This window comes from Centruroides vittatus, unplaced genomic scaffold (assembly GCF_030686945.1).
Source record: "Centruroides vittatus isolate TY-2023 unplaced genomic scaffold, ASM3068694v2 contig_564, whole genome shotgun sequence".
In the NCBI taxonomy this organism is placed as follows: Eukaryota; Metazoa; Arthropoda; class Arachnida; order Scorpiones; family Buthidae; genus Centruroides; species Centruroides vittatus.
Window position 1 is genome coordinate 1145177 of NW_027122335.1, and position 23125 is coordinate 1168301.

Here is a 23125-nt window from a genome sequence, read left to right on the forward strand (position 1 = left end):
TTGAAGTGTCAGTTTATTTTTGGATTTCGAAGAGATCATAGTGTTCCGTAATATATCACACCATAATACAAATAGTTTCAATATTTTACAGTAAAATGTCTGTGAATGAAGATACTATCAGTTTACCAACAATTGATGATAATGATTATTAATACACTTATTAATTATTTTGTATTATTATACAGTAGAGCGTCGATAAGTGGAATGTCGGTAAGTGGAATGGCCGGAAAGTGGAACGATTTTCAGTCGGACTGTGTCGTGCTGAATCGAATGTTTTTGATACTAAATTTACGTCTAAAGTATAATTTTCATGTTTTTTATATTCTTTAATATATTTATTTTGTTTGTACAAAATGCAGAAATAATTTTTAACGATACGATAGCCTCGATGATTATTATAAAAATTTTCGTTAGGCTTAAAATCGACGAAAATTCAACAGGAAGCGATACGCGACGGAGAAAAATTTGAACATCGGACAGGTTAATGTATTTTTTTGTACAAAGTCGGAAACTGGAACAAATCATTAACTGGAAGGACCCCAGTTCCCAATTGGTTCCACTTATCGACGCTCTACTGTAATTCAAATGACATGTAATATGTGTTAAACATTTTTTTAAATGAAATTATTTATTATAATAAAATTTTAATATTTATATATATTCAAAATACTTATTTTAAAAAATTTTTAGAAAGAAAAAAAAATGCTAATGGAGACCGAGATTTGAACCCTGACCGACTTGGCGGTAGCCAAAAACGATGTTGACTGAGCTGCTCAGCAGCTGCTGACCTAGCGAAACTTATTAGTACATAAGCTGAGCTAGAATTTTTAAAGGCCTTTTTCTTAAAATTGGCTGGCCATTGCACTTTCTTGTTTTGAGGATTGAACATCCTAAAGGAGTACTACCTATATACCAAGTCTCATCCCAAAGTGAATTTCCCAGGTCGTGTCCTCCCCTTGTTAGTCACAAGGTAACTTCGTTGGCATAAATCTCCAACTATAAGTGTATCATCGATGGAGGACACAAAATTTTACCGGACCTTTTGACTATAACGAAGACAACATTCTAGACATCCAGGAGGAACATTCTGACAATGCTAGTGATAATATTGAAGACACCTCTACTGAAAGCATCATACTCCGGGATGCAAAAGCACATTTGAAGCGGATTATGGACCTCCTACCGGAATCATACCACTCATATGTAAGAACGGAAGACAAGAAAGAGATTAAAGAGCACGTATCAAACTTTTTTGGTGCAGTTTACCAAATGTATGGTATACTTATTGACCGCAAAAATACAAGGATAGAAACTCAACTGACACCACAACAAATACCTTTGGATAACAATAGGGAAAGAAAACAACTAACATATGCAGAAATAACGAAAAAAATACCAAATCCAAGCTTGACAACAAAATGCATCAACAAAGTAATGGCTTATAGCGAGGGAACTGAAGGAGGTTTTGCCCTGATCTTATACCCAAACACCCAAGAGGGAGTGGATGTTGACATGAAAAACATCACAAAGGATATTATGAGAAAAATTGAACCTAGCAGATTGAAAATTAATGTAAGAGCCATCCGCCAAGTAAAAGGCAGCAGGATATGTTTTAGGGTGGGAAATTGGAGAGAAGGGGAAATGCTGGAACATGCAATAAAAGAAATCAAAGATATACAGCTAAATATTAAATATAAGATTTCTGAAGGACGGAAACCGAAAATGATCCTAGTCAATGTTCCCAACTTTATTGAAACAGACCAGGTCTTAAACATCTTATACGAACAGAACCAAACATTGCAAAACATTGACAAAGAGGAGTTCAACACTGACTGTCAAGTAATTCAATATAACGTAAGAGGTAAAGTGAAAGAACTGTCGCCATCTGATACTTAGTGTTACCTCAAAAATTAGAAAGGAATTAATTAGCCTGAAACATGCAGCACTTTCATGGGCCCAAGTAAAGATAGACGATTTCCTGCCAACAGTTAGGTGCTACAACTGTTGTGGCTACCAACATTTCGCATGAGAATGCACAAAGAAACAAACATGTAGCCATTGTGCAAACAAACACAGTTTCCATGAATGTGAAAAAACAGGTAAACCAACATGCACCAACTGTGTACAGGAAAACAGAAAGTTACCGAAAGACAAGAAACTTAGAACTGACCATAATGCATTCAGTTTGAATTAATTAAAAAAGTAAGTAATTAAGTAAAAAAAACTATTATTTTCATGTAACTTTGATGAAATTTTCTAGTACATTTGATAGCAAAATATCAATTGTTGCATAAGTTTGGAGAAAAATTATTAATAAACAAAAGAGTTAGATATTACTGTCAAAAATAGGATGTTCAACATTAATATAACATGTACTGATTGGAATTAATTACAAAGAAAGAAATGATTGGAATCCATAAAATTTGCATAAAAATATCAACAAGTGAAAAGAAAGGTTTAGTATATTGCATAGTACCTCACTATTAAAAATGGGACGTGGGACGTGGACCTAACTGTAGGGAAAAAAAACAAAATTGATGTTTCACCAGGAAGAAAAGTAACTTGGATTACTAAAAATTTGGGAAGACCTCGTTCAACAATCTCAAAGTATCTCAACAATGAGCAACAAACAGGAAAATGAAACAGTGCGTGCAAGAGTTCAACTACACCTAGAGAATGATGTGCAATTGTTCAATGTGAACTGCAAAGAAACATATCTGTTTAAAAAAATCAAAAATGAGTTGAAGCTGAGCTGCAGTAAATCAACAGTACACAATGTTTTGAGATCAACAGACAATGTTTCTTTCGTGAAAATGAAGACAGGCAACCAGCTCAAGGAGAAACAACTTCAACTACAGTTTGCCGAAACAATTTTGAAAGAGGAGAAGGATGGCAAAAAGTAATTTTCTTAGATGAGAAAAAGTGAAATCTCAACGCACCTGATAGTTTTAAGAATTATTGGGTAGACAAAAGATTAGATCAAAAGCAGCATTCAGAGAGTAGCTGGTGGTGGTACACTTATGACTTGGGTGGGGATTGGATGAAATGGAAAGACAGATGTAGTATTTATTGAAGGTTGAAACAACTCCCAAACTCATCAAGAGCTTGTCTAGAGGAAGCACCAAACTTATGAACTGAAAATTGCTGGACAGGACTTTGATTTAATTTGATGTTAAAGATAAGAAGGGCTATCCGTTATAACACAGACTTAACCCTGTAGGAAACGGAAAAAAGAAATTAGGAAAGTAAGAAGTTAGGTAGAAGAGGAAACACAGGGAGATAGGAAAGTGTGAAAAGAAGCTACTGGGGGCCCCTCACAGGACAAATGAGAACATTATGTACAGTGTTGCCGAGCATGCTACGGGGCACTTCCCTGTCCACATATCGGTTTTGCAGTCTTAACTCTTAACGAATACAATGAGATAAAGTGCATATCAGTATACAGGAGGACTTATCCTGTTCATAAAGCTTTTCTGATTAATGCCAATACTCAATAAACACATGGAAATTAATGGTTGGAAGCAGGGTACAGTTTACATTATATGATAGTCTGGAGAGCTTATCCCGATCGCAGTGTAAAACGTTAACAATGAATATGTACAAATTGACAGTTGCAAAGCAAATAACAGCAGTATCAGTTTATATACAAAGCAGAGTAAAAGCACCCTTACACCAGGGGACTAGGCTGCAGGATACATGGACATAAACAATGTAGAAGTGTTGACGGTCAGATCACCGCTTTCAAAGTCAATTTCATTTTCAATGTGGAGGGAGAGAGGGCCAGAGTTGTACCCCAACTGCTAGGCCCCTCCTCCTACCCATTGGGTTAACCTAGAACCCCTCCAGAAAAAGATTTCGTAGAAGCTGTACTTTCCCAGCCGAAGACATAACAACAGGGGTGATCGATGATTAATTGTGGAAGACACTGGTAAAACAGTTTAAATAGTCTAAGTATAGGAGGACCTGTCTTTTCACACTTGTTGGTTTCCTTGGGTACTTCGGTTGGCGCTAAGTTGCTCGCTTGTAGGTGGGGCAAGTGCTCTGCTGTCTTTGATGAATGTTGTCAAGGCTTTCAGTAGATTGGTGTCTGCGAAGAATCATTGATCTCCAGGTGGGCAATTGTAGCCTTCTTGTAGACAAGTCCCGATGAGTTTCAGTCTTTGTTCGCTGTACTTGGAACAGTCGTAAATCAAGTGGTTTACATTGTCCTTTTCGTGTATGTCTATTTCACAATAATCCGAATCTGTTTTGTTGAAACGTTTTAAATAAGTGTTAAATGCCCCATGTCCAGTAAGGCATTGCGTAAGCTCGTAGCTTGGTTGGAAAGTCTTGATTTTTTGACATCCCTCAATTGAAGGGATGAAGCTATAGCATTGCCTCCTGGTGTTTGAGCTGTCCCAGTCTCGTTGCCACAGTATTCTAATTTCTTCTTTAATATATTGCTGAACATAGCTGATCGGGTATTTTGTATAGGTGACTATAATATTGGTTCTTGCCCTCTTTGCCAATCTGTCTGCAAGCTCGTTGCCCTCATGTCTGTTGTGGCTCGGTATCCAATTGAAAGATATATTTGTTTGTTGGCCAATCTCATTTGCTAGGGCTATTAGGTCTGAGGCGAGGGCAGAGCTGTTCTTCCCATTTTTAAGTATGTAAAGAGCGGCCTTACTATCCGTGAAGACAGTTAGGTTTCTCGTTTCCAGTTGTAGTTGTTTTACATACGAGATGGCTCTATAAATTCCCCATAACTCTGCCTGGGTTATGGTGCATTCATTTGCCAATCTTAGGCTTGCTTGATAAATTGTCCCTTTTTTGTTCCTAATAATCAGTCCTGAGCCCACGCCTGCTCATCCCTTGAACCGTCCGTATATATTATAATTTGTTGTGCTTTCCTGTGGTTATTGGTATTGTCATAATCCAGGACGACCTCATATTGGCTTATCCTTCTTGGATCAATTGGTTGGTTACTGTCTTTTTGTTTGATGTTGATTTTTCTGATAAATTTAGAGATGTTCTTTGAATTATCTGGTGGCAAGACCTCTGTTTTTTGTAATTGTTCTAAATCCTTGTCCGAGATATTTGTGAAGTTTTTGTTTAGCAAGAACCAATTCCATGTTGTTTGTTTAGCCTTCAGATGTATCGGTGTTAGATTGGCTATAACCAGCAGTTTCCTTTTACCTGAAACAGCCTTTCTCAATTCTATCAGATGTCTTTGACTGCATTGTACAGGTAGTGTCAAGGCTGAAATCTGTTCCCAAACTGGCAATTGATTTCAGCCTTGAAATATATATATATATATATATGAAGTTTAGGGTCATATATGTAAATATAGTATGTATTGCCAGCTGATCTAGACAATTGTAATGACCATGACTGTGACGTGAGAGAGTGCAGGCCTTCATGAAGAGCAGACGTGTTTTTCTGGTGCTCCTGCTATATTTTAGTCCATTTCGTGTGCTAAGCCTAGATTTAGGCCTAGCTTGCAGTGCTCTGTGCTTTTGCATAGGAGAGTAGGGCTATTTTAGTCCTAGCGGTGTGGTTGGGCTTAGAATTGCTAAGCCTAACTTTTTAGGTTAGCAAAATTATCTTACATTTGCATTTTGTGGATGTCCATCTTGACCTCCCCAACAGAAGAGGGAAGACAACAGCAACAGAAGCCATCTTGGTTGTAGACTGTAAGTGTTTTGTTTTGTTTTGTGTTGTGCACTGGGTGCATGTTCTATTTTTGGTTAGTGGGGCAACCCGCTATCAAAGCAGACCAGTTCCCCAGGCTGGTTCAGTCCAAGGACCATATACTACAAGGATAGCCAGATCCTGTATATTTGTTAGCGTGACCTTGGATCTATGTGACGTCACAGCAAGCCCTCTACTTCAACATGACAGATGCTTTTAAATAACAAAATACGATAAAGTACTAAATCATTTCTTAATTAATTTCTAAATTACTATTAACTGTTAACTACTACACAATTTTCGGATTTAATAAGTGTATGTAAATAAATTTACAAGTCTTTTGTCTAATACGTATTTAATAAATTAATGAGCTATATTTTTTATTATGTGGTTATCTTACTTAACTTTTTAAATTTTTTTTGACAATCACCATTTTCAGAAGGCAATCTTTTCAATATTTTACATTTTTCTTGTTTAAGATTTCTATAATTAATTCTTATTATAGTTCTTAATTTACAAAAATCTTTTATTAAAGAAAAAGGTAAAACTTTTTCTTGTTTTGATATTTCCACTGACAAATTCTGTACAACTCCGGGGCCTTTTTTATACGATTCACCGTGATATATTTCGAAATATTTATTCCATTCTATAATTTTTGCTAGCCATTCATCAGTAGGTTTGATAAGCTCTCCATAAGATAAATGCTGCACCCACGATGGAATGCAATAGTTGTGATAATTTTTAATTTTGCTAGTGGAATTACCCAAGTTTGGGAGTTTTTCTTTATATTTATAGGCAAGATATCCTGCTATATACTCGAGAGCATCGTGAGAAGTTTCTTCAGAGATTGTGTTAAAGTCTGGATTGCATGTAGAGTTTCCTGAAGATATATTTGAATAAAAAGTAGTTTTACATTCAGTATATTGGTCTGTATTTTCACTTGATACTTCTACATGTGCTTTCTCTAAAACTTTGGATATAATATATTCCTCTTGTATTTGATCTGTGGTATTTACTTTTGACTCTAAAATACCAGGATTTTTACCTAAAATAATCAATCTAATCCTATATATAGCATTCAGTGGGCTTGGATGTTCATTAGGACCCCTGCTTCTAATTTGAAAAAAAAAGTTTTCGAGACAATCTTGATTTAACTTGTGAGTGCAGATGTATTTTATATCAAAAGTCGATTTCATATCTTGGAAAAGATCAATTAGCGATTTCATTGAGATTATCATTCCTTTCTGAAAAATTTGGAGGGCATTTTTTCCATTTGCTCTCATTGTTGAAATTATTTTTATCATTTTATTTAAATGTTCTTCTTGTAATTCCAAGTCTACACCATATCCATTTTTGCTTGGAACAGAACCTTTTGGTGCATAGCTATTAAAAATATCGAACCACATATTTACATGTCTAATAAAATTACCCAATCTCTCTGCCATTTTCTTGTCCGTACCGGGAAGGTAGTGTAGAAGAGCTGTAGCCACGGTATTTGATAAAATCTGAGCTGCCAATTTAACATTTTGGCGCTGGCTTTTTTGACAGTTTAAATGTTTTTCATTAATTTTCCAACACGAATTCACTTCGGTATCGGTAATAGAAATTAGGGCTTGCAATGGAGTTTTATTTATTACAGAACCGTCTTCAAACTTAAAACCTACATCAATGAGCCAGTTTCGCAATAATTTCAGTAAATGAGGAGCATCTGCAAATATATATACATGATTTTTTGTATTTGGATGAAGGAAAAACGTTTTATTGATATTCACATTTAATTCTTTCCATAAACTTATATTACTGCAACTACAGTCACTGACGCAAGCTACTACATTATACGATAGTAAATAAAGTTCTGCTATTATTTTTAAAAGTATCTCTCTTGTCATTTTTTGATCAAACCCGATATAAACAGGTTGCTTCCAGTTTGAAAAAAGACCTCTTATCATGACGACTTGCATTTGATTGTAAGGTCCTAGAACTTCATCTGCAGAGACGTCATACTCTTCAACTGCCTTAATTTTCACTTCATCAAATGAAAGCACCACTGTTTTTTCAAAAGGTGTACAATTTTCTCCAGCCAATTTCAACATTAATAAGACATCTTTTAATATTCCTTGTCGTAAATTTACTCGAGATGCCCATTTCTTTAAAGACGATACACATGGCAAAGGATAATGCAGTTTATTTTTTAAATATAAGTAGCATTTTTTGCTGTAATACCTTAATGTTAAGGCTATCGACATATCTTCTGTGTTCCAGTTAACTCGTTTTTTCTTTTTTGATAGTAATGAAATTTGACTTTTTGTGAAAACCTGTGTCAACAAATCTGTAGTTATCTGGCTAGATTTTCGTAGATTTGGACGATAGATATTTCTTCTTTTGTAATATCGTAATAAATCGTTTGATACTTTTATTCTTTTCTTATAATCTTCTTTCAATTTTTCATATTCTGATTTTAAAACATTATATTCTTCTAACAGCTTCTTATATTTAATTTCGTAATGATATTCATCTTGAAGATTGTTACTATTGTTACCATTATTTGTTAAAAGATCATTAACTTCTTCTTTTTGTTTTCTTTTTGAACTTCGTCTTTCTCGTTCCGTAACTGTTGGGTTCATTCTATCGGGAAGATTTAATGTAGGGATAGCTGTTTTCTTCAGAATCTTTCTAACTAGTAAACCTGAAATAGAAAATATTCTGCAGTTTTATACTAAAACAAGCAAATTAAACATTCACGCACAAAAACAAGTAATTTATATGAATGAACTGTACTTATGACTTACCCAACAATTCATTTTGTAAATCTCTTTCATAATCACTTTGAACAAAATGAACAGAACATATTCTACTTGTATCTGGATTAAATTTATCGCCACTTTTGCAACGATTAATCCATTCAGACCTAATGCTTTTAGAAATTAAGTCTTTTTGTCTAGGAAACACGTGAAACGTTACATTTTCTCCTTTAGCTTTTATTGCAAGAAGGTTATTATTGCAACCATATACAGCACACCTAGTACCCGGCATTTTGTCCTTCACCTAAACATAAAAATATAGCTTTAAATATTTAATGACTTATATTTAAATTATCTTACCTTATAAACAACTTAGTCAAATAAACAATTACAGAAATATTAAAATAAATCACTTCGTTAATAACAAAATTGGACGAATATTAAAGCGAAAACTAAACACGTGCACACGCTGATATACGTAAAGAAAGAGGTCAGGTCTCGTGCTGACGTCACTAACTTCGCATTCCTGGCTAACATTGTAGAATAGGGATCTGGCTATCCTTGTAGTATATAGTCCTTGGGTTCAGTCAGTGTTTCACTGGCCAAGCTAGCTTGGCCATCTTAACATCTTCAGGGACCCTTATAGTGAGGCATCTCCGATGTCGTTGGTGTGTCTGAGTTTCTGCCATTATCACTCTTGAAACAGTGGGGACGCATGTTCTAACCTAACCTAACCTATTCTAATAAATTACCCCTATTCTATTGGACTATCCCACAAGATTTCTAACCAGGAATTACCTAGTAAGTACATTAATCGATCTAAATAATAATTCAGAGTCAGTTCCCCGTCTTGATCGCACTAAGGGACTAATCCAGACTTGTGCGTCTTCCGACTGACTTTGATTCCACGCATATTCATATCTTTGACTAGTGCATCGGCCGGATATAGTTGTTTTATCTCGCTTAGGAATAATCACTTTAGCATGGCTCGGAAAGCCATTTCTAACTTTTTGAACGATTCTAACACAATCCTTAATGAGGTTAAGGGGTATTGTGTCGGCAATCCAAAAGGCAAACTTAATGGCAAAGTGCACATTAAGTACTTTTCTCAACAAATAGGAAAAATAATAAGCATGGCCGAGGCCATGTTTCGAGAACATACACTGTTAGATGGCATCGTGGACAAACTGGCTTTACTGCCAACTAAGGATGATATGATGCAAATCATCTCCACTGAGGTAGAAAAAACGAAAGGGGTCTTAGCTGAGCTCAAGCAGGTTAAGGAACAGCAAGTGGCTGCCTCCATTCCCTCATATAGCACCATCCTGAAATCAGGCTTCGCCGTGAATCCCTCACAAAAAATCAAAACCACCAAACAGAGTAAAGATGTCCTTTTGGTATATCAAAAGGATGAAGACAAGAACAGCGATAATACTCGAAAGTGTATTCAGCAAAAGATCCAGCCCTCCAAGCTGGGAATAGGGGTCGAACGCATTCGGCACATAGGCTCTGGAGGGATAGCCATTGAGCTAAATAACAAACATGACATCGAAAAGCTTGAAAAAACAATACAAGATAATATACCAGAGCTACACACAAGAAGACCCAAAAAGAAAAATCCACATATCATTATCTATTCTGTACACAAACTAATAGATCGTGAAGATCTTGTCAAATTGATTTATGAGCAGAATAGTCTTCTAAATGAAAATTACAGCCAAGAAGATCTCAAGGAACTTTTTAAAATTAAGTTTAATATTGGGAAACGTGATGGTCAATTCTGTAACTGGGTCGTGGAGGTCACTCCTCTACTGAGGCGGCAGCTCCTCATCACTGAAAAACTAAACATAGAATGGTCTCGCTGTAGGGTGGCTGACTTTGTACCCATATTACAGTGCTATAGGTGCTGTGGATTCGGGCACACAACCAAGAGCTGCGTACACGAGACTTCCACCTGCAGCCACTGTGCTGGTGACCATACATACAAGGAGTGTCCAAATCGAAACAATAGTCCAAAATGCACTAACTGTCATCATGAGAAAACAAATCAAACCTCACACAACGCCCGGGACGGTTCCTGCCCAATCTATCAGCGAGTTAAAAATAGTATTATCGACCGCACAGACTATGGATCTTGCTGATAATAACAATATCAGTTGTCTGCAAGTTAATTTGGGAAGAGGCATCTCCGCCACCTCCCTGCTTGCTACTAAATGCTACAAATACGACTTGATATTTGTCCAGGAACCTTACTGCACACATAATAGGACTACCTGTTTACCTACCTTCTGTTCCGTGCTCAGAGGTACTGATGCATACCCCTGGGCCATCACCATTGTGACCAATCCTAACCTCTCTGTTCTGCACCACAGGAACTTGTCCAACGAATATATTGTCTGTCATGAGCTCATCCACAACAATAACAGGTACATCTTTATTAATGTATACTGTCCTCGAGAGGCTAACGTGGAGCAAACCACAAACAACATCCAATGTGTTATCGACAATTTTAATAACGCTAACTTCATTCTACTTGGAGACATCAATGCACATTCTCTCACCTGGGGCGGCAAACAACAAGACCGACATGGCGATGTCTTTGAGGAATTTTTTGCTCATAACAGGTTCCAGTTACTCAACAACCCTCACTCACCGCCGACTTACACTTCTGCCCAAGGCGAAACATGGATAGACGTGACTACCTGCAGTCTGGATTGCATCACTGATTTTGACAGGTGGATGGTGCTCAGTGACTGCAGTCTAAGTGACCACGCCTATATCTCATTTCACCTTCTCAGCACTAATTGCACCACGGGCACTCCCGCCCTTCCTAAATACAATTACAACTTGGCTCTAGCTGACTGGACCGGGATGCAGAACTTCCTTAACTCAAACATTTCTAACTGCTGCCATAATAATAGGGACAAGGCCAGTAGCACTCTTGACCATAACATTACAACAATACAGCGTGCTTGTGAACTCTTTATTCCGAAAACTACTCCGAAACATCGCTCCGTCCCTTGGTGGACCAATCAGCTCACCAAGCTTCGCAAAACCAACAATAGACTGAGAAGTAACTACCAGAAATGCAGAACAGAACCCAACCGCTCTAACCTTAAGCATCTCTATCTTGACCACCAAGCTATATATAAGAAGGAAATCAAAGATGCCAAGATTCATTCCTGGCAGCAGTTCTGTACAGCAGCTTCATCTAACTCCTTGGGGTTATATAACAAAACTATGTACTAATAAACTAAGAAAGACGCAGGTCCTGGACAGCAATGTGTCCACCAACAATAGCTTCTTTGACATTATTAATAGACAAATGAGCTCCTTCTGCATCGAGGACTGTACTGACGAAGATACTCTCTGGCACAAAAACATAAGGGAAGAAATGAACGCACCTATTCATACCAGCCACTCTCCCGACTTCAGCCATGATGAAATCAATTACGCCTTCTCAACTCTAAAGGACAATAAGGCACCAGGCATTGACAACATCAACAGCAAAATTGCCAAAACCATCTGGAGGCTTATACCTGATCATATCAGCAACATGTTTAACAGTTGCCTACATAATGGCATTTTCCCAAATAAGTGGAAAGTCGCTAAAATAATTCCGATTCCAAAACTGGTAATCCTAACGATGCCAGGCCGATTTCCCTGCTGCCAGTCTTTGGCAAAGTTCTCGAACGTCTACTGACAGACCGCCTGGTTTGGCACATCGAGACTAACAACATCTTTAGTGATGCCCAATTCGGCTTTCGCCAACAACGGTCTTCTGCCGATGCCATTCACCATGCCACAGAAAATATCAAACGCCTTCTCAGTATGAACAAATATGTGTTGGCTGCCAGCCTCGACATCTCCAAGGCTTTCGACTCTGCCTGGTGGCCACTCATTCTGTACCATCTTAAGCAAACTGAGTGTCCAGCTAACATCTATTACCTTGTCAAAGATTACCTGAGCAACCGGAAAGCCCTTCTCCAGCATGGGTCACATCATGTAGAAAGAAACATCGTTCGTGGGTGCTTACAGGGGTCGGTCTGCGGACCACTCCTGTGGAACCTCATCTTCAATTCCTTTCTAACAGAGGACTTTGGCCATGACACCATTACTGCCTATGCAGATGATGTCCTCATTTTGATCAGCGGCAATTCCCGGGCAATGCTAAAGAAAAGAGGCAAGGAAACACTCGATAAAATCCATAACTGGGGCATTGGGCATAAGCTTAAGTTTAATCCTGCTAAGACCACCATTGTTTTCAATAAGCCTGGACAACCAAACCTCTACCTCTGCACACCTACAATCCGAATGAATAATCAGTCCATCAGAGTGGAAAAAACAATCAAGTATCTCGGCGTCTGGCTTGACCACCGCTTGAACTGGGACAAACATATAAAACATATAACTAACAAGACCAACATGATTTTCCAAGCATTTTCTCAAGTTGCACGCAAGAAATGGGGCCTAAAATCTGATGCTGTTAGCATCATTTATGAACATATTTTTATTCCCATCATTACCTATGCAAGTGGCAGCTGGGGCTGGGCTGCCAAGGTACACCCAAGCAGGAAATTAATATCGTCTCAACGTAAAGCCTTGATCCTTATCTCTGGGGCCTACAGAACCACGCCCAACAGGAGTCTACAAATCATTACTCATAAACCGCCTATCACCAACATTATCCTGGCCAGGCATGAGCTGTGGAAGCTCAAAATTGGTCATGATATCCATACTATCACATGCAACATTCCTGCCGCTAATTATGAGAGAATGAATCCAGTCACTGACCTTACTCCCCTGTACATCCACAACTACATCAGCACTGACATGCCTATCAACCCTGACTTGGAAATCTACATGGACGGCTCAGGAATTAATGGAAACATTGGCTGCGCCTTCGTTGTACTCCAAGATAAATATGAGATCCATCACCAAATGTATAGGCTTGATAATCTTTGCAGTGTTTTTCAGGCTGAACTTAAGGCCATTAACATGGCATTAAGCTGGTCTGAACAGAACTCCTCTAATAAACAGATTGCCATCCTCACTGATTGCCAGTCTGCCATTAACCTGATCAACAGCAGGCAGCTTCATCCTCTCACTGTTGCTCAAAATCTCACCCAGAACTCATCCAACAGTTACAGCATCAGCTGGGTTCGCGGGCATCAAGGTACTGCTGGAAATGAGAGAGCAGACCAGCTGGCGAAGGCAGCCGCTAACAACAGTGCGCTGCAGCCCATTTACAACAAAATCAGCCACCACAAAATCATTAGTCTTCTGTATAATGATGTTCTTCACCACTGGCAAAACTCCTGGCAACTCAATCATAGCAACCAAACCTACCACTTCATTCCCAACATCATCGAGCACCGCAGCTATACCTGGATTAACAACAATTCTTTACTCACGCAGTTTATTACCGGTCACGGGAGGTTCTCCTGCTATCTAAACCGGTTTACAGGAAAACAGAATCCTCTTTGTGCCATCTGTAAGGAGGTGGATGGCCCCGATCATTATCTTTACAGATGTATCTGTCTACAAAAAGAAAGACTTGAAATCGAACTCACTGCAGCAAAACTCAACATTTCCTGGCCATGCCAACAGCTAGACCTCTTTAAGCACAAAGAACTATATTCAGCCTTTGTAAATCTTGTGCGTGCTTATGAATACATTGCACTCACCACCACGAGAGAGTAGTTCCTCTCTCATTTTCTCCTGTTTCATCACCTCTGCCACTGCTCTAGCCCTACAGTAAATATTGCACATACGCTACCTCAATTGTATCTGCTTTCTATACTGAACCGTATTGTTTTGTACTTTGTTTTTGTACTGTTTTGTTCTGTATTTAAACTCCAACTGTATATAACACTTTATATTTTGTTTCGTATTCTCCTATTACTGTAACCTAGTTCACAATTTGTTTTATGTACTCACAAGTCTTGTAACTCCTGTGTTTAATTCCATTTCTGCATCCAACCACATCTTTATGTTTATTATTATGTATTAACACTTGTATCATTATTTTTCATCTATTCGTATATCATCCAAGAATTTTATTATTTTAGTTAATTCTGTAATCACCCAAATATTTGCAAACAAGCTGTAAATTAACTGTACTAACATTTGTTTCTACTTCTCATATTGTATCTACTCCCATTTATCATCCCAAATTACCATCTTAAATATTTCTGTAATTACCTGTATTTGTAAACAACTTGTAATTTAACTGTATCTTGTTTTTACCCCCGGCAGTGCAATGCGGAACCGGAGCATGTACTGATTTTGTACATAATAAATGATAAAAAAAATGACCATGACTGTCTTGGATGTTGATGACAAAATGACCAGATCAAATTTCAGTGATCAAAAAAACCTAAGAAAGTTTTTGGCCAATCATTTTTAAAATTTCAAATAATAGATCACATGTAATTTCAGCTAAGCATCTATTTGTGCATGACATACCATTGTGACTTACAGCCTGAATTAAAATAATACTTTTTAAAAATTTGATACAACAGGCAGCACTAGTATTTTGTTTATTAATTTATTTTCTCAAGTGAAATATAACATATATTAACATAAGGAATAGCCACTGAGCAAATAACCCATCAGGAATTTCTAATTTTTTGATGGGAAGTCATCCACTGTATACAGACATCAGGCATGCTTAGTATTTGAAAACCTTCAAACAATTGACAGGTACTATGCACTGAACATTCTGTACATAGTGACCCTATAAAGACTTTTTATGGAATACTCGGGTAACAGTTTTAAGACACTCTGGTGGCATTTCCTGCAGTGCAAACAGACTATAACTATAATCATTTACAAACTTGTCTGGGATATAGCTGTATGCTGAATTTTGCAGTAATCAGGTAATTCACTTTGAATGCATAACTTTTTTGGCAATGAGTGTAATATTGCATTAATTTTTAAGATTAGAAATTAATATTTCTAATATATTTCGCTATATTTAACAAAAATTGAATATACAGTATAATGGAGAAATTACAATGTATACATTTTTGAATTACAGTAATTATTGATTAATTATTGCATTAAATTCAAACTGTACATATAATAAACAAACTTGACAAAAAATTTTTTCTAAATTTCTTTTAATAAGTATTTTATTGGTTTAAAACAGGTTATAACAAAATTAAAAATAATGTATTTTGTTAAATATACTTGGATCAGATTTGAAGTTTTTAACAAGAAATTTGATGTATAACTGTTTTATATTTTATACAATTCAATGAGTTATATATGTATATATTTTAAAATTCCTGGGCAGGATTCTATATTTGTCAGAAATACATGATTACATATCATACATATATACAGTTTATATGTAAATACAAAAATTCTTTGTATTAAAAACAAAATACAAAGAATATCAATATCAATTTATATAATTTAATAATTAAAATAAAATTTGTTTATTATATATAATTTAATACAAACAAATAAATATATAATATATAAATATATATATATATATATATATATATATATATATATATATATATTTATTTATTTATTTATCTATTTATATTAAATTATATATAAAATAAATTTTATTTAAATTATATATAAAATAAATTTTATTTAAATTATTAAATCATATAAATTTGATATGTCTTAAATTAATGAAAATTTTTTTTGTATATTCATGTATATATATATTTTTTAATCTTGTTTCTGTTGCCAAGGGCTAAAATAAAAGTAAATAGTTGTATATTTGATCTGTCTGTTATTTATTTGTATTTAAACATAAATAAAATAACTGTGAAGACATTTTTGTTGTGTTTTTGTAATAAATAAATCATAATTTTGAAATAAAACATAAAATTATTAAGTTTCTGAACATTTTTTGTATATTTATCAATTCTTATAACCTAATATATAATTTAAATAAACTCAAACTTTTAAATTAAAGGTCATATTTACTTAAATAACTAAAACATTATATATATTTTTAATATTATGATTACATTTAATATTAAAATGATAAATTATACGATAAATATATCAAATTTTGAAAAACTAGATTGAATATTCTTTAGTGCTTATGTTTTTAGTCGTTTAAGTTTTATTTAAGGTAATGAGACAATAAATTTTTTATTTTAATAAGTTGAATATTTTATATTTTAAGAGTTTGGAACTGTTAAAAAAGAAGTAGAATCCAATGATTTGGTAGCTGATGACGATGATGTAAAAAATGAATTATTAAAAGCCGACGTATCAATTTCTAAACCATTAGAGACTTGTCCAGTATCTTCTCCATTGTTACATTATATAAATTCAGAAGAATTTTTAAAATTAGCTGAAAAATATCAGTTTGATCCAAGTAAAATGACTAAAGATTCATTGTGTGTATCCTGTAAGCAAAAATATAGAGATCCAAAACCACACGAATTATTGATATTTTTACATGCCCACAGATACATGGTGAGTTTGAATTTATTCCTACTGTTAATATAATAAAAAATAATATTAAAATTAATATATAATCTGAAAATAATGAAACATATTTGGAAAAATAAATTAATTATATATAATGTTTAGGATAAATTAAAATATATTTTCTAGATGAAAATTTATTATATAAAATAAATGTTTTGCTATCTCTTGATTTGGGAAAAATGATTACCATGTGATCCAGAGATGAAGCTCTGGATCCGCATCCCATACATCTGCAGAAATACAGGACTTTTTGAGGGATTTGGGAATGCTATGAGAAGGTTTGTAGGTGGCTATCCTTTTATTTTAATTAAACAAACCTCATTATTAATAATAATGAGGTTTGTTTAATTAAACATTTTTTGTAAATTCTATCCTATAATCAAAAATAAACATTTTTCATTATTCTGTAAATTAATAAAAATAAAACAGTAAAATTATAACATAATTTTTTTAGCTAACTAATAAGAGTGGCAAAAGTGAAAACATTGACCAGAAGAATCTAATCAATAACTCCATTCATATACACCATATACTGATAAAATTTCACTGGAGTGTATTGTTTGAATAAAATACAATTCTTTACATTTAAAAAATGGAAATTTCTTAACAATGAAATGACATGATAATATTTGCATTAAGAGAATGGGGATATAAAAGGAGTGAATTGGTTTAAGCAGTGGGATGGAAACAAATTCAGATTTTGTTGGTGATGTGAACATGGAAAAAACTCTGACAACAAAATATTACACACAAATTCAGTTAATACAAAATTTCTAATGTTAAAATAAATCAATTTAAAATTAAAATAATAGATCATCATACTTTATTTGTATGTTAAGAAAAACTTGCAATAAGATCTTTGAGATTGATGAACAAAGCTGGAACTATGATTAACCTTAAAGACTTTTTAGCTTTATTTATGACTAATATATTTAATAGAAGGAAAAAATTTTACAAATTATACATTTTTAATATTGTTTTTATTTAAATTCTTTAAGAAAATATTATCATTTTAATTAACTCTTGTGTATTTGCATTGTGTTGCGATCAAACTTAAACTTTTTTTTTTTTTATAAACTATTAACTTTTATCTAATAATATCAAAAATATAAACAACTCATTTATTTAAAACAAATAATAATGCTAAATATAAAAATATGAGATTATGATCTATTTGGAAACAATGCAGTAGGTAACTTGTTTGAGATTTGACTAAATTTGTCTTTCATTATTATGTTCAATAATAATGAAAGACAAATTTAGTCAAATCTCAACAAGTTACCTACTGCATAATAATGAACATAATAATGAACATAATAATGAACATAATAATGAACATAATAATGATTCCAAGCTTATTTCTCAACTATTCTCTTTGCATTCTTGTTACTTATTTTGAATAATGCAACAAATTTGTATAATTATTATTTGTATGTTCTTTGGAATTAAGCACAAAATTTTTATGGAGAACTTATCATACTTATCATATTTTATTTTCTATTTTTTATGAAAGGAAATGCATTTTGGGCCAATGCTCCTCTTTATTCCTTATTATATATAATGGTAAAAGTAAAATATAACTAATGGTGACTACTGGAATAACTAAGTGTACAGTGAATTAAAAAAGCTTTTTAATGTCCTGTACCATACAACAATCAGACTTCCTAATAAATGTACAGTGAAGCACTACACCTTGTTTTATAGCCAGTTTTTATTGTTTTTACATCTTTTATATGTTTTAGCAAGTTTTATTTTTATTTTTTCATTTTACAGTTTACTGGTTTCACTCTACATTTTTAACATTTGGTTATTCCAGTAATCATCATTAGTTATATTTTACTTTTACCATTATATATAATAAGGACTGAAGAGGAGCATTGGCCCAAAATGCATTTCCTTTTATAAAAAAATAGAAAATAAAATATACTTTTTCCATCGAAAAAAGTGTTCCTGTATGATAAGTTTTCCGTAGCAATTTTGTGCTTAATTCCAAAGAACATATAATCAAAAGAAAGACCAACAAGCAATCAAGTACTATAATTATTGTATCAATAATTTATACTTTGAAATTTGTATAGATCTAATATTTTTCAAAATTTATTAGAGTTCTTTTCATTTAAATTAATTTATATTAATTTAATGCCTTCAAGCTTTTTTAAACAATTGAAATTTTTAAACTTTTAGTAGTGTAAATTTAAAAATTTAAAGCATATACTTGAATCAGATTTAAACTAATAAGATGTGAATCTAGTATTTTTCCAGTTTAAAATTAATTATCGTTTTCAATAAAAGTTCACTTAGCATGGATTTTTATTCTCTATTAAATATGATTAATACGATTTGATTGTTAGTTAATATTAACCAGAATTAATTATAATTAATTTCACTCTGAATTTTTGTTAAAGTAATAACTTATATGTTAAATTATATACATATTTTCTAATCTGAATTACCATACATCCATATTTAATGTGGACAGTCCAAACTTTAAAGGTTCTGTCTGTGTACCATACTTAAAAAAAATAAACAAAATGTCCTGTACTTTCAACTGATCATGCAGTTAATAGTTAAATCATAACCACTTAGATTTAAATCTGGCAAAAGCTGCTAAATTTCCAATAATAATTATTGTATTTGTTGACTAGGTTGCAACATTGTATAAGCAAATATAACTGTTGCTTAGAGAACATGCACACTTCACATTCACTTTAATAGTTTTTTAATTCAATAGTACTTGTTGTCTAAGTGGTAAAATAGTTTTTCTTATAAAAAGCATACATCAAACGAAACCCGATATCATAAGCAAATACACCAACAACTGCCATAAATGATCGGGCTAAATTTTGGATAAATGATTATAGATTAGAAATAAATTTGGCACTAGAGTTAGGCATTAGGCACCATCTCTTATTAAAATTAATAATTATTTTTTTCCCGTTTAATCTAAAATTAATTAATTAAATATTATAATTATTAATTTTAATAAGAGATGGTGCCTAACGCCTAACTCTAGTGCCAAATTTATTTCTAATCTATAATCATTTATCCGAAATTTAGCTCAATCATTTACAGCAGTTGTTGGTGTATAGTTTTTCTTATATTTAAAATTGCATTCTGTACCCCAAATGAAAGTTGTAAATTGAAACTTTATATTATATGCCTACATTTACTAGATTGAAAAATATGAATAAATTTCTATTATGGTAAGTGTCTTTTCGTAGGGTTACTACTAAAAGACACTTACCATACGATTAGACACTTATTCCAGATGTTATTTCCCATGTTCATAGCTTAACAATTGAACAAATACACTCATGTTGATGTAAATGGAGACAGATTTAGATGATTTCTTTAAGGTACTGCTAAATGAAAGTGTTAACATATTTTAATGCAGAATGTGATAAAAGTGATGTGTTTTTGTTTAAATATGTTTGTGATTTGGAAAAATTGTTTTATTATTTTTTTTGTTTGTTTTACTCCTTCTGGGTGCAATAAAATGCTAAGTTCTAAATTATAGCTTTCTTTTTGACCTGTGTAATTGATAAAATACCAAAATGTACTCATCATTGACAACTTTATCTTAAACTATATAAAGTTTGAGAAGCAAACGAAGCTTACAAAGCAACTCAACACTAAGGAGAAACCAAACTTACATAGCCTTTCAAATTTTCAGGAGTATGTGATGTGCTATCTTTAGCCTTCTTTTAATTGTACAAAATGTGGAATGTACTGCTTTTGACCTGCTCTACAACTTTATAATTGGAATTGTAGTTCTATCTGCTATAAGAACTGAGATAATTTTAGCTTCTTTGTTCTGGGAGTGTAGGAAATTCAATTATGTACAGTGTCAATGAAAAGCCCATGCTTGATAATGTATGAAAGCAAGCATTATTAACACGAATTTGACAGTTATTTCTGAGCTATCAGCATGGATTGCTTTTTAGGAGAGTCACCCTATATAAAGAAAAGAAAGTTAAAAAGAACTACAGACAAATATGTATTTTCAAAAGTGTTTATACTGTTTTTTAATGTTTTTAAAAAGGAATTTATATTTTCTTTTGTTTTTGGCTGAAACAACATTTACAGTGGAACCTAGTTAACCAGTTTGGTTTAAAATGTTGTTATAGATGATTGAGGAAAGAAAATGACTTTAAGTAAATGCAACTTCAAATTATCCCAGTCAAGTTAATCATGTTCCATTGTAGTTGCAAAATTAACAAAATTGGTTTGAATTACTGATAAGCAGAGCTTGGATTAGTGTAGCTTCAGATTAATGAAAGTGTTCTATATATATGTGGTGCCCGTCCTCCACGCTGATATGACTTGGTCAAGTCTGACATCGTGTGCAGGCGGGAAAAAAGATGAACTGTTAGAGTAAGAAAAAGCAGAAGCAATGATGTGTCTGGTTCAAGACAATTAATATCCATTTAATAATTAGTATTAAGATGATTTGTTTAGTGTTCTTCGTTTTGTAATGTTTTATGTATCGTATTAAAATATACATCATTATATGTCATAAGAAGCTCTTCGTATTCTTTCTTAAACTGCGTTCTGCATATGCTTCTTAATGCCCAGCCCAGCCATCTGTAGATACCACATATATGTATATACCATATTTCCTCAATTAAATCACAAGGGGTTTATTTTTAAAATGTACATGTCTGCTGGGGTTTATCATCTTGCAACAGGAGTCAAGTGATTAAAATGTTAAAGAAATATTTTAATTACTTGTACATTTAATAACTGTCAAAATCATTTATTGACTGTATTTATGGGTTATTGCTACATTTAAAATAATTACTGTTTTCATAATTAATGCAATTTCAATGTTGAATCTGTCACTCTAAACTACATTATCCTGTACAATGCAGTACTTCAACATATTTCCCATGATTTTCAACCCTGGCATTTATTTTTAACAGCATCTTTATTCCGCTGAGTCTATTTGAATCCTGGGATTTAAATGATTAAATACTGTATACAAATAAAACTCAAGGTAATTAGTAATGGTGTTTTTACATAAATCTTTTTTACCTAAAACAGTAATTCATACTTTACCCTTCAAATATGTTTCTTTATTGTTGGATTTTATAGGTAGTAAGAAGTTATATTTAATTTGAATTTTTTTTGTTTTTGCAAAATCTAACATTTTCTGTAGGGAGAAGGTTGGGAGTTTCAAACAGAAATACCAAATTGGGCAAAGGAAGAATGGACAGAAAATTAATTGAATCTTACCATTATAAACTGTAATTTTAATTTTTCTATAAATAATACAAATAAAATTTTGTATATAGATTATTTTATAATTTACAGGTTGTCTAAGTTATTTTTTCTTCTTACAATAATGATAATAAATTTTAATCTTGAATTAATTAAATGACATGAATAAAAAGTGCACATGTTAAGTTTTACTAAAAATAATTCAAATTCACAAATTAGCATTTTTTAAAAAATTCTATAAGTATAAATTAAAGAAAATTCAAACATTGAAAATTGTATTATCATAAAGAAAACATTAAAGTTATCAATTACTATATATCAAAATGGCTATTATAAATTAGGAAAATATTGTAAAAAATTCTTCATATATAGAATATTTTTCATCTTTGTTTCTCAGAAGAAATTTTAGCTATATTACATTATTAGAATTTTATTTACAACAATATAGTTATTTACAATATAAATTCTTTATAAGTCATTTGAATGTAAATAAACACAGAACTGTTTACAAAGTTTTAAACAGTTGTATGAATGGATTCTTGTTATTTTTTAATATCTCTCTAGTTGAATTGATTTACTAAAATGTAAAGATTGAAGAATAACATATTTAATATATAACATATAAAATTAGTACAAACTGATTATTATTATTATATTAATAATAATAAATCAGATTATTAGCAATTCATTAATAAATTGTATACTAACTGTGCTAATTTATTAAATGAATTGCTAATAATCATTATAAACAAGGAACATCCAAAATATAATGCAAGTTTGGGGTTTTCTTTTGAGGAAATTTCTTTCTTAGGAAATTTAATTCTTCCTAATTGCTTTTCATTAGACTGTAAATTACAGGTATATCTTGCCTTATGTCGGTAATTGGTTCCAGGAGAGGTGACGTAAGTCAAAAAACAACATAAGTCGAATTTACTTGTGTAGTTACGACGTAAGTCTAAACTATGGTGGAAAACGCCAATAATGAGCACTTAACACGTTAACTGCCATCCGACGCGCCGGCG

The 23125-nt window shown here is 33.0% G+C and overlaps 2 protein-coding genes across 2 annotated transcripts in view; one reads left to right on the forward strand and one right to left on the reverse strand.

Annotated features, from left to right (window-relative positions):
- Positions 1-22193, forward strand: part of LOC136978968 (pseudouridylate synthase RPUSD2-like) — a 78653-nt gene extending 56460 nt beyond the window's left edge. Inside the window, exons 12-13 of the mRNA XM_067274852.1 lie at positions 16573-16868; positions 22042-22193. Coding sequence (XP_067130953.1) covers positions 16573-16868; positions 22042-22107 — 362 coding nt within the window. The 3' untranslated portion in view covers positions 22108-22193. The remainder of the gene's footprint in view (positions 1-16572; positions 16869-22041) is intronic.
- The window catches only part of LOC136978969 (valacyclovir hydrolase), a 243425-nt gene that overhangs the window by 75263 nt on the left and 145037 nt on the right, over positions 1-23125 (reverse strand). The window lies entirely within an intron of this gene.